Consider the following 11,811-nt stretch of genomic DNA (forward strand, 5'->3'; position numbering starts at 1 on the left):
CAGCTATTTGAGTTTATAGTTATATCGACACTTTGAGAGCCTACTGATATTGATACTGACATAGTCTTATGTAAGAACCCTTTCCTGTGTTTCAGCTCTGCTTGAAGGGAAGAAAAGGGGCTTCAGCAACTTCCTGCACAAAATGTGTGTCCGACCACCAAATCTTTCAGCAGTAAGTCGCAACTTACTTCATATTGTGTTAATGATTGTACTCCATATTGATGATCTAAAATAACGTATTATGTTATAATTAACACAGAGACACACACAGGCCTAACACTGTCCATTGTCTGTGAAGCCTGGACGCCCAGACCATCCTGCTGCAGGAGAGCCTGAGAGAGGAGAGGGGAAAGAGAGGAGAGAGAAGAGAGGGAGGAGAGGGAAAGAGAGGAGAGAGAGGGGGAACATCGGTGAGTATTATAGGCATACAGCCAGGACACCTATGACCCATTTATATAATCTCTGTCTGGACCCAAATCTAACCCCCTCCCATCCTTTTTCTCTTCTATCAGCGTCTGCCAAGTTGCTGGAGAGGAGGGACTCAGTGAGTACCCAAAGTTATGGCCAGGTGTTTTCCTTGAGTTGCCCATAGCCAATGGAAATCATCAGACCTCACACTCATGCTGCTTGTTGTCATGTTTACCAGGTGAAGCCTTCTGATTTCCAATACCTGAAGGTCATCGGCAAAGGAAGCTTTGGAAGGTGGGAGCAAGTGTGTGTGTCCCTTTACGTGTGTTGTGTATGTTAGGCCGGTGTGTGTTTGTTGTGTTGGTGATGTCTTTATCTTGTTGCAGGTGGTGTTAGCGAGACACAGACAGAGTGAAAGTATGTATGCTGTCAAGGTTCTACAGAAACAGGTCATACTGAGGAAGAAAGAGGTATCTATTATTCCATTCTATTTCCGTTCTATTCTTCCGTTCTTCTAGTTCCATTCCATTCTATTTTAATTCCATTCTATTTCCATTCCAATCTATTTCCATTCCATTCTATTTTAATTCCATTCTATTTCCATTCTATTCTATTTCCATTCCATTCTTATTTCCGTTCTATTCTATTTCCGTTCTATTCTATTTCCATTGCATTCTTTTAATTCCATTCTATTTCCATTCCATTCTATTTCCATTCCATTCTATATCCATTCCATTCTATTTCCGTTCCATTCTATTTTCCATTCCATTCTATTTCCATTTCCATTCTATTTCCATTCCATTCTATTTCCATTGCATTCTATTTCCATTCCATTCTATTTCCATTCTATTCTATTTCCGTTCCGTTCCATTCTATTTCCATCTATTCTATTTCCATTCCATTCTATTTCCATTCCATTCTATTTCCGTTCCATTCTATTTCCATTCATTCTATTTCCATTCCATTCTATTTCATTACATTCTATTTCCATTCCATTCTATTTCCATTCTATTCATTTCCGTTCTATTCTATTTCCATTCTATTCTATTTTCACCCCATTCTATTTCCGTTCCATTCTATTTCCATTCTATTCTATTTTCATTCTATTCTATTTTCATCCCATTCTATGTCCGTTCCATTCCATTCAATTATATTCATTATCTATCCCTCTCTCGCTCTCTCTCTCCTTCCAGCAGAGAGATGTGATGGTAGAGAGGAGTGTGTTGCTGAAGGTACTGCAGCATCCATTCCTGGTGGGGCTCCACTTCTCCTTTCCAGACCTCTTCCCGGAGCCCAGAGCAACATTCTACTCTGCAGAGATGGCCTCAGCCCTGGGCTACCTCCACTCCCTCAACATAGCCTACAGGTGACACACACACACACACACACACACAACACACACACACACACACACACACACACACACACACCACACACACACACACCACACGAACGGAAATAGAATGGAATGGAAATAGAATAGAATGGAAATAGAATGGAATTAAAATAGAATGGAATGGAAATAGATTGGAATGGAAATAGAATGGAATTAAAATAGAATGGAATGGAACTAGAATAGAACGGAAATAGAATAGAACGGAAATAGAATGGAATAATAGATACCTCTTTCTTCCTCAGTATGACCTGTTTCTGTAGAACCTTGACAGCATACATACTTTCACTCTGTCTGTGTCTCGCTAACACCACCTGCAACAAGATAAAGACATCACCAACACAACAAACACACACCGGCCTACTCATAAACACACACACACGTAAAGGGACACACACACTTGCTCCCACCTTTCCAAAGCTTCCTTTGCCGATGACCATCAGGTATTGGAAATCAGAAGGCTTCACCCTGGTAAACATGACAACAGAGCAGCATGAGTGTGAGGTCTGATGATTTCCATTGGCTATGGGCAATTCAAGGAAAAACACCTGGCCATAACTTTGGGTACTCACTGAGTCTCCTTCTCCAGCAAACTTGGCAGACGCTGATAGAGAGAAAAAGGATGGGAGGGGGTTAGATTTGGGTCAGACAGACAGACAGAGATTATATAAATGGGTCATAGGTGTCCTGGCTGTATGCCTATAATACTCACCGATGTTCCCCCCTCTCTCTCCTCTCTTTCCCTCTCCTCCCTCTCTTCTCTCTCCTCTCTCTCCCTCTCCTCTCTCAGGCTCTCCTGCAGCAGGATGGTCTGGGCGTCCAGGCTTCACAGAGACAACATGGACAGTGTTAGGCCTGTGTGTGTCTCTGTGTTAATTATAACATAATAYGTTATTTTAGATCATCAATATGGAGTACAATCATTAACACAATATGAAGTAAGTTGCGACTTACTGCTGAAAGATTTGGTGGTCGGACACCAGTTTGTGCAGGAAGTTGCTGAAGCCCCYTTTCTTCCCTTCAAGCAGAGCTGAAACACAGGAAAGKGTTCTTACATAAGACTATGTCAGTATCAATATCAGTAGGCTCTCAAAGTGTCGATATAACTAAACTCACTATAAAGGAGCTGAAAATCKAATGAAAAACATTGAACGGAAATGAAGGTAAAAAAATCTCTAGTAACATGATGTAAGACATCAAGGGCATCATACCTGCTATTCAATGACATTAACGATGTGTTATACACTATATATACAAAAGTGTGTGGACACCCCTTCAAATTAGTGGATTCGGCTATTTCAGCCACACCCGTAGCTGACAGGTATATAAAATCGAGCACACAGCCATGCATTCTCCATAGACAAACATTGGCACTAGAATGGCCTTACTGAAGAGCTCAGTGACTTTCAACGAGGCACCGTCATAGGATGCCACCTTTCCAACAAGTCAGTTCGTCAAATTTCTGTCCTGCTAGAGCTGCCCCGGTCAACTGTAAGGGCTGTTATTGTGAAGTGGAAACGTCTAGGAGCAACAACGGCTCAGCCACGAAGTGGTAGGCCACACAAGCTCACAGAACGGGACCACCGAGTGCTGAAGCGCGTAGCACGTAAAAATCATCCGTCCTCGGTTGCAACACTCACTACCGATTTCCAAACTGCCTCTGGAAGCAACGTCATCACAAGAATTGTTCGTCAGGAGCTTCATGAAATGGGTTTCCATGGCTGAGCAGCCTCACACAAGCATAAGATCACCATGCCCAATCGGCTGGAGTGGTGTAAAGCTCGCCGCCATTGGACTCTGGAGCCGTGGAAACACATTCTCTGGAGTGATGAATCATGCTTCACCATCTGGCAGTGCAACGAACAAATCTGGGTTTGGCAGATGCCAGGAGAACACTACCTGCTCCAATGCATAGTGCCAACTGTAAAGTTTGGTGGAGGAGGAATAATGGTGTGGGGCTGTTTTTCATGGTTCAGGCTAGGCCCCTTAGTTCTAGTGAAGGGAAATCTTAACACTACAGCATACAATGACAATCTAGACGATTCTGTGCTTCCCACTTTGTGGCAATAGTTTGAGGAAAGCCCTATTCCTGTTTCCACATGACAATGCCTCTGTGCACAAAGCGAGGTCCATACAGAAATGGTTTGTCGAGATCGGTGTGGAAGAACTTGACTGGCCTGCACAGAGCCCCGACCTCAACCCTATTGAACACCTTTGGGATTAATTAGAATGCTGACTGCAAGCCAGGCCTAATTACCCAACATCAGTGCCCGACCTCACTAATGCTCTTGTGGCTGAATGGAAGCAAGTCCCAGCAGAAATTTTCCAACATCTAGTAGAAAGCCTTCCCAGAAGACTGGAGGCTATTATAGCAGCAAATGCAGGACCAACTCCATATTAATGTCCATGATTTTGGAATGAGATCTTCGAGGAGCAGGTGTCCACATACTTTTGGTCATGTAGTGTACCTGTTATTGACAATGCTTTATAACCCCATAATAACGCATTATAGCAGTTGGCGAGAAAAGGTGTTAGGCCACTGAGCATTCAAACACTAGAATATGAAAACACATAGTTGTAACTACATTAATAGAATTCAATAGAATGTCAAACTTACCAGTAAAAAATGACACAAGCCCTTTCATTTTGGCATTTTTGCATAACGCCCATCTGGATGAAATAATAAAGTCCAGTGAAAGGAGCGAACAAACTGAGATGTTCTTTAACTCTGGTGGCTGTGGTCTGAAGAGTTCAGCACCACTGACWGCGCGCGCTCGGCAGGCAGGCTATTTACAACAATCCCACATGTTCTCCCGTCAAAAGACCTCTCTGACTCTCTGACGTAGGCCTAATTGAGTCCAAGGCACCCCTGTAGGCTACATTATTGTGTGGGCGTTGGGCTCAAGTCACTCATCCACTAAATCCTGACAGGGGCTCCCGCGTGCCCCGGGTGTACTGTCGAATCAACGCTCCTATCAATGGAAAACCTTCTAAAACTTTGTAGGAGCTCTGCATGGACAGACACTGTGCTACTGCTTTGGGGAATGTGTGTGTGTGTGTGTGTGTGTGGTAGATACTCTGGTTCCTCTAAAGGGTCCTATATCCTGATAAATTAACTCTGCTGACAGAACACACAGAGGGGAGGTCAATACTGACCAATAGTTTCCACTGACCATTCAGAAAGACAGACCAAATAGGAGAGACAAATATACACAATGAGTCACAGCAGGGGCTGTAGGGTACGAGTCAGACCATGCTGTTTTCCAAACTACCCCAGGAAGTTACAAAGGTCAAGGTCAGAGGTCATCTGCTTTGGTCCAGATACAGGTACACTCTGTTCAGAGTCACTACAGACTGTAGGCTATATAGACCTGTCTGAGGAGGAATGACTACTGTAGATTTACCACACTCAACATTGACCTGATCTATGACCTCTGACATTTAACCTTCCTCTCATTGGCCATTTAGAGAACACAGGCTTGCACGCACGCGCACACACACACACACGCTGACAGGTCTGTATTCTGTGTGTGCCAAAGAGTGTATCAATATTACATAATATAATAAAACAAATCATGTCTAAATCATTACATAATATGAGTTTTTTCCCAAAAGGCTATATATCAATTTTCATAAATGTTGGCAAATGAGCTTTTATTGTTTAAAGAATTTATGAAAGATATTGGTGTTTTTTCACTATAGATGGCATCATGAGCAAGGAAAATTATGTGTATATATTGAAGCAGCATCTCAAGACATCAGTCAGGAAGTTCTGACTGATGATCTGATCTGATCCGGAATTTTCCAAGCTGTTTAAAGGCACAGTCAACTTAGTGTATGTAAACTTCTGACCCACTAGAATTGTGATACAGTGAATTATAAGTGAAATAATCTGTCTGTAAACAATTGTTGGAAAAATTACTTGTGTCATGCACAAATTAGATGTCCTAACCGATTTGCCAAAACTATAGTTTGTTAACAAGAAATTTGTGGAGTCGTTGAAAAACAAGTTTCAATAACTCCAACCTAAGTGTATGTAAACTTCTGACTTCAACTGTTTATATATATATATATATGCTTTGAATCAATACAGTAATATGAGATCTGTATATAAAACATTTACATTTGACATTTTAGTAATTTAGCATAAGCTCTTGTCCAGAGCGACTACAGGTAGTTTATTCATCTTCAGATAACTAGGTGAGACTGTAATGCCCGAGGTGTAGTGGATGAACAGGAGTCAAACGCAGGAGACAGAGAGTTCAGAGTAGCGTTCCAAATTTAATTCCCCACACGGGTGCAAACACGACGCTACTCAAAAAACAAATGCTTCACCACAAACAAAGTGAGAAACACGAAAATCACCAACCAACGTACACGTACCCTGACACACAAGAATGTACAGAGTGTACACACAACAATCCCGCACACCCAGCAGGCCGGGCTGCTGGGTAATAAAGCCCCACAAATCACCCTAACCACAAACAGGTGTACCTACTCAACAAAAAGGGAGGGGGAGTAAAAGTCAGTAGCAGCTAGTAGGCCGGTGACACAACCGCCGAGCACCACCCGAACAGGAAGGGGAGCCACCTTCGGTGGGAGTCGTTACAGAGACAACCACATATCACAGTCTACAGGATACAAACATTCCATTCCAGCTAAACAATAGATATACTGTATAGCGTTTTGCAAAAAAAACAAAACGTTTTAATACACACCTACAATCTATGAATAAAAAAAAGTGAGAACAGTAATATTTTACACACACATGAAAAACGTGAAAAATGTATGGAGATTTTGGAAATAAACTCTTCATATGTAGCCAGAGAGAGAACTTTCTGAATCAGACACCGTCTAGACTCTAGTCAATAGGTTCACACTGTCCTAACGAGAAAGTACATACATGTTGCCCTAACGAGACAGACAAATGGGAACACACTGCTCCAACGAGGACAACACCAACAACACACTCTGCCCATCACACAGAGGAAGACCATCAGAAAGAGAGGGACAGAGAGAGAGAGGGGTGGGGGGAGACCAAAACAAAAGAAAATGTGTTAACATTGCCAAAGCAATGAAGGAGATAATAAAAAAAGTGAAATAAACAATAAAAGTTTCTTCTCTCTCCTCTGTCACTAGTCTCTATATTTTGGGGCAGTGGAGTTCAGGGGACAGTCAGTGCTGTTGTGTCTTGGTTACTGCAGCAGTAAGATGACACTCTTCGGGGGGGGGGGTGAAGGAGCAGAGAAGTTAACCCATCCTATCACCCCCCCCCCCCCCCCCGACAGAGAGATGGTTGGGGTGTCACCCCATTAAGAGTCAGAGGAACCGGTCTTTCTGGTGTTATAACTCACCATCTTACTCTATATAACCTCTGACCTTGGTAACCTACTGGCACAGCAACTGTGACACTACACATTGTAACACGTCCGTAACCCTCCAACATCTCACAGAGAAGAAGCACTCTCTTTTGACGACACCACAAGCCACTTCTGGATTGGGCAAAAGGGACACACCTAACATGGTTAGTGAATAGAATCGGGTTGTTAGTACTGGGCTGGAACACAAGCCTGCTGCATACACTGTACTCTCAATCGCTGAATTTCAGAGAAATCCCTTTATGCTTACATCCATGCAATGCTGTCATGGAGGGAGTGAGCAGGTTCGAGGCAATGCCAGGATGAGGGGGAGTAGCAGGTGCCATGAGGGGAGTGAGCAAGTTTCCCTGAGGGAGTAATCAGTGTCCATGGGGGTGGAGCAATGTCCATGAGGGGAGTGAGCAGGTGTCCATTGGGAGTGAGCAAGTGTCCATGGGGTGTGAGCAAGTGTCCATGGGCGGTGAGCAAGTGTCCATGGGGGGGAGTGAGCAAGTCCATTCTCTGAAGAATGGTAGGGAAGAAGCCAGCCCTTTCCTACTCTTGGGCAAAGTACAGGTGGGCCAACAAAAGAATTGATTATTTTGGATTTTAAAAAACACTCCAGGCCACTCTTGAATGTCTAAAACAAGATAGAAAGTATGTGAAATTATAATGGACCTACACTATATATTTATATAAATTATAATGGACCTACACTATATATTTATATAAATTATAATGGACCTACACTATATATTTATATAAATTATAATGGATCAACACTATATATTTATATAAATTATAATGGACCTACAGTATAGATTTCAAATAAACTCCCCCTTTTCTGGCCTGCAAATTGATTTTGACAAACAAATCAGTCCCCCCAAAAATCTGTGCGGCCCTCGAACCAAAAAGTTTGCCCACCCCTGTCCTATGTGGGCCGAGTGTCTGCGGATTTTTGCTCCTCCCTTGTACTTGATTGATCAATTAACGCCATTGATTAGTTAGGATCTCCCATCACCTGGTTGTCTACGCAAATTAATTCGACACGAATTGAAAGAAAATAACAAACACCCGCTTCTTCCCTGTAGATGGCAGCAGCACCCCAGAGAGGTTATATGGGAGTAAATTACAGGCTGCATCTCAGGCTGTTTGACATAGGATTACAACATATTCTGTTCGGACACAGACCGGTACATTGATAGTGATATGATTGTCTCGATCGGATAAGAAAGTCACATTTTAATTGGGGATGTAATTAGACAGGTTTCATTCTCTTCAWCTGCCCTGGAATGGAAAAACTGGACATATCTGACTTTATGGATGAGTACAGATGAACGAGGAGATGAGACAATGAGATGGAGTCATTAGACTATTGCGATAAAGGAGAGGAGACAAGGAGATGACGCTGCTTTAGGAGAGGAAGCGAGCCCCTGACTGGACCATGGATGAGCCTCCTCACGGCAGGACATGTGGAAGCTATACTGAGGCACCATTCGTTTTCTCCTATGAATAAGTAACCTAGGCTACTTCAAGGAAGGAAGGAAAGAATGATGCGTTCCCAAAGTAGTTCAATGAATAAAACCGGAGGAACTCCACTCTTTTGCGGACCTGCCAAGAACCTAGACCGAGTTTCACTTTCACATCTCTGGAAGTTKAGCTTTTTTTCAAAGTATATTCCACCCCTTGTTCTGGTGAATCAGAGTGTCAYTCTACAGTTCTGCGGGGCTGCGTGAACAGATTACATGATATATTCTTCCTYTGATGAAAGAATATGATCTGCTGTAGCCTACAGCGAGGGTGGTTGAGGACCAGAACACGCATCCATCAAGGCGGGAGCGCGCATTGTGAAGAGGCGGGGCACCGGGAATATCTCTTTCCGGATATTTACCGATGTTTACCTCCACCTGCCCGCGCGACGCGCCCAGTTCCAAGGTTTTTAACAGCGGTAGTATCAACGGACATGACAAAGTTCCCAAATCCAGGACTACTGAGGTATTTTAACTGATCTTCTCAAGCTAGATTGTCTGTGTTCTCATAACAATCCTCCAGGATCAACTTGATATCTGAAGTGAAGTAACGTTAAAGTTGCTGAATGGCATGTTGAGCGTAGCAGCAGAAGAACCTATAACATTAGGCTACGTTTATGTTGGTCGTTCATAGAGCCTACTTAGTTTAAAGTCCACGTCGAAGCTGTATGTTTCAAATAACCGACCATATAGTATATTGGACGTTATCTTATTCTCCGTGTTAATCATTGCGATACACTAGTTTAATCGATAACCGAGATGACGTTGCTCATCTGAAAACAAGTTCGCCAATGCAACCAGGAACAAATCTCCGGCCTAGCTGATACACTTTAAATAAGCAATGTTGTATACCAATACTGCCCACTCAACAATCTAGACTTGGCAAAAAACTCGGTCCTAAAATAGTTTATACAGCTCAGTTCTAACTGGTGTGAATGTCATTATCATTATGGCAAATCAGGCGTGAGAGAGTGCTCTACTCACTGTAATGTATTCAGAGTGAGTCCAAACATTAACGTGTGTGAGAGAGGCCTACAAAAAGACCTGGCCCACTCCCCTTAGCCTACATTAACAACCACACACACAGCTGTTATTAAAAGCATGGGTTAGTGGGTTGATGCCCAGTAGAACTGGTGTGTAAACAACACTGCAGCCCGTGTGTGTGCATGTAGAGCTGAGATCAGTTCCTAGGCCTGTGRATGGACTAGCTTGTCTCTGACAATATTTAACATTCTTATCATTCAGCAGTCTACACAGGGCGGAGGAGAGAACAGGGAAAAAAAGGACATGTTCMGACTCTGGACAGATAATAATGTWTYACCAACATACACACTGCATTACTCATTGTAGCATGATACTGCTTCACAGACACACAAATTACTCACTGGGCCTGTGTGTGTGTGTGAGAGAGAGAAGTAGAAAAGCGGCTGTTCACTGCAGACGATGTCATCCTTAGGGAGGGGCTAAACTACATGAGCAGATATCATCACAGTTTCCAGAGTCTGGAGGTGTTTCATTAAGATGTGTGTTTTATCTCTCCCCAGGTTGTGGAGATGGACTGAGGGTTGTGTCAGTGTGTGTGTGTGGGGCGTCACTGGCTAGGCTAAACGTAGGGTGTCACTGGGCTCAGGCAAACAGTGGGTGTCACTGGCTCAGGTTAACAGTAGGGCGTCACTGGTCATGCAGGCTAAACAGTAGGGCGTCACTGGGCTAGGCTAAACAGTAGGGCGTCACTGGGCTCAGGCTAAACAGTAGGGCGTCACTGGGCTCAGGCTAAACAGTAGGGGTCACTGGGCTCAGGCTAAACAGTAGGGCGTCACTGGGCCTCAGGCTAAACAGTAGGGGTCACTGGGCTCAGGCTAAACAGTAGGCGTCACTGGGCTCAGGCTAAACAGTAGGGCGTCACTGGGCTCAGGCTAAACAGTAGGGCGTCACTGGGCTCAGGCTAAACAGTAGGGCGTCACTGGGCTCAGGTTAAACAGTAGGCGTCACTGGGCTCAGGCTAAACACTGGGCTCGGCTAACAGTAGGCGTCACTGGGCTCAGGTTAACAGTAGGCGTCACTGGGCTCAGGTTAAACAGTAGGCTCACTGGGCTCAGGCCAAGTCTAATTTAGTGTTCTTACCTTTCAGCTGCTTCTTCAGTGGTTTGTTGGCCTCAGCACACTCTGCAAGACATAATGTTAATCAAAGACATGATGTTACATTCACCATCTGTTGAGTTTTTAGAGTATTCACTAAGTGTGTGTGTGTAGCTACTCACAGGAGTTGTTTGAGTGTGTTAGTGTAGCTACTCACAGGAGAGTGTGTTTGAGTTGTGTTAGTGTAGCTACTCACAGGAGAGTGTGTTTGAGTTGTGTTAGTGTAGCTACTCACAGGAGAGTGTGTTTGAGTTGTGTTAGTGTAGCTACTCACAGGAGAGTGTGTTTGAGTTGTGTTAGTGTAGCTACTCACAGGAGAGTGTGTTTGATGTACGATGGTGGTGTTGGAGTCTCGTAGCTGCGACTGAAGAAGTGTCTCTCCAGCAGACCCAGCTGATTACACACCTGCTCCAGCAAAACCTCACCTGCATCCTGCTTTGAGAGACGCAAAACAGCTTATACCGGAGTCAGTCAGTGTGTGTGTGTGTGTGTGTGTGGATATTGCAGTACAGTGTGTTTTGGTAAAGCTTTTCTAGTGATGTGTGTCTCCAGGTCAAGGGTTGTGTGTTGAGATCAATGGGAAGCTGAGATCTGAGTCTCCCGGTCTATCATTCCCACTCTACTCAGGACTGTGTGTACTCACGTTGACTGTAAAGGTCTGGATAGGTGTCTCAGTAGTTGAACAAAACACAGTAGATCAGGTTTGGGCATGTCTGTTACCGCGGGTTACTCAACCTCTTACACACACACACACACACACGCGTCTATCAGAGTCCAAATGTGCACGCACAGCAGTATTCTAGAATATTGACCATTGGCCTTCATACTTTTGTAATTTCAATGCAGCTAAGCTATTCTCCAATTGTCAACACATTCAAATCAATAGAGGGACGCGTATGCGAAGCCGCGTTGGTGGGGAGGTACCGTTACGGCTGTGTGTTCCCCCCGCGGACAGTGGTCCACTCACCAGAGCTCCCAGCGTTGG

At 43.9% G+C, this 11,811-nt stretch overlaps 1 protein-coding gene and 1 long non-coding RNA gene across 2 annotated transcripts in view; one reads left to right on the top strand and one right to left on the bottom strand.

The window, feature by feature from the left end:
* Positions 1–193, bottom strand: part of LOC112073444 (serine/threonine-protein kinase Sgk1-like) — a 5,552-nt gene extending 5,359 nt beyond the window's left edge. The window contains exon 1 of the mRNA XM_024140736.1: positions 189–193. Coding sequence (XP_023996504.1) covers positions 189–193 — 5 coding nt within the window. The remainder of the gene's footprint in view (positions 1–188) is intronic.
* Positions 194–8,043: 7,850 nt separating this feature from the next.
* LOC139025104 (uncharacterized) overlaps positions 8,044–11,811 on the top strand; it is a 13,983-nt gene continuing 10,215 nt past the window's right edge. The window contains exons 1-2 of the long non-coding RNA XR_011476551.1: positions 8,044–9,153; positions 10,232–10,277. This is a non-coding gene — a long non-coding RNA (uncharacterized lncRNA). The remainder of the gene's footprint in view (positions 9,154–10,231; positions 10,278–11,811) is intronic.

Source organism: Salvelinus sp. IW2-2015, unplaced genomic scaffold, assembly GCF_002910315.2.
Source record: "Salvelinus sp. IW2-2015 unplaced genomic scaffold, ASM291031v2 Un_scaffold2264, whole genome shotgun sequence".
Lineage (NCBI taxonomy): Eukaryota > Metazoa > Chordata > Actinopteri > Salmoniformes > Salmonidae > Salvelinus > Salvelinus sp. IW2-2015.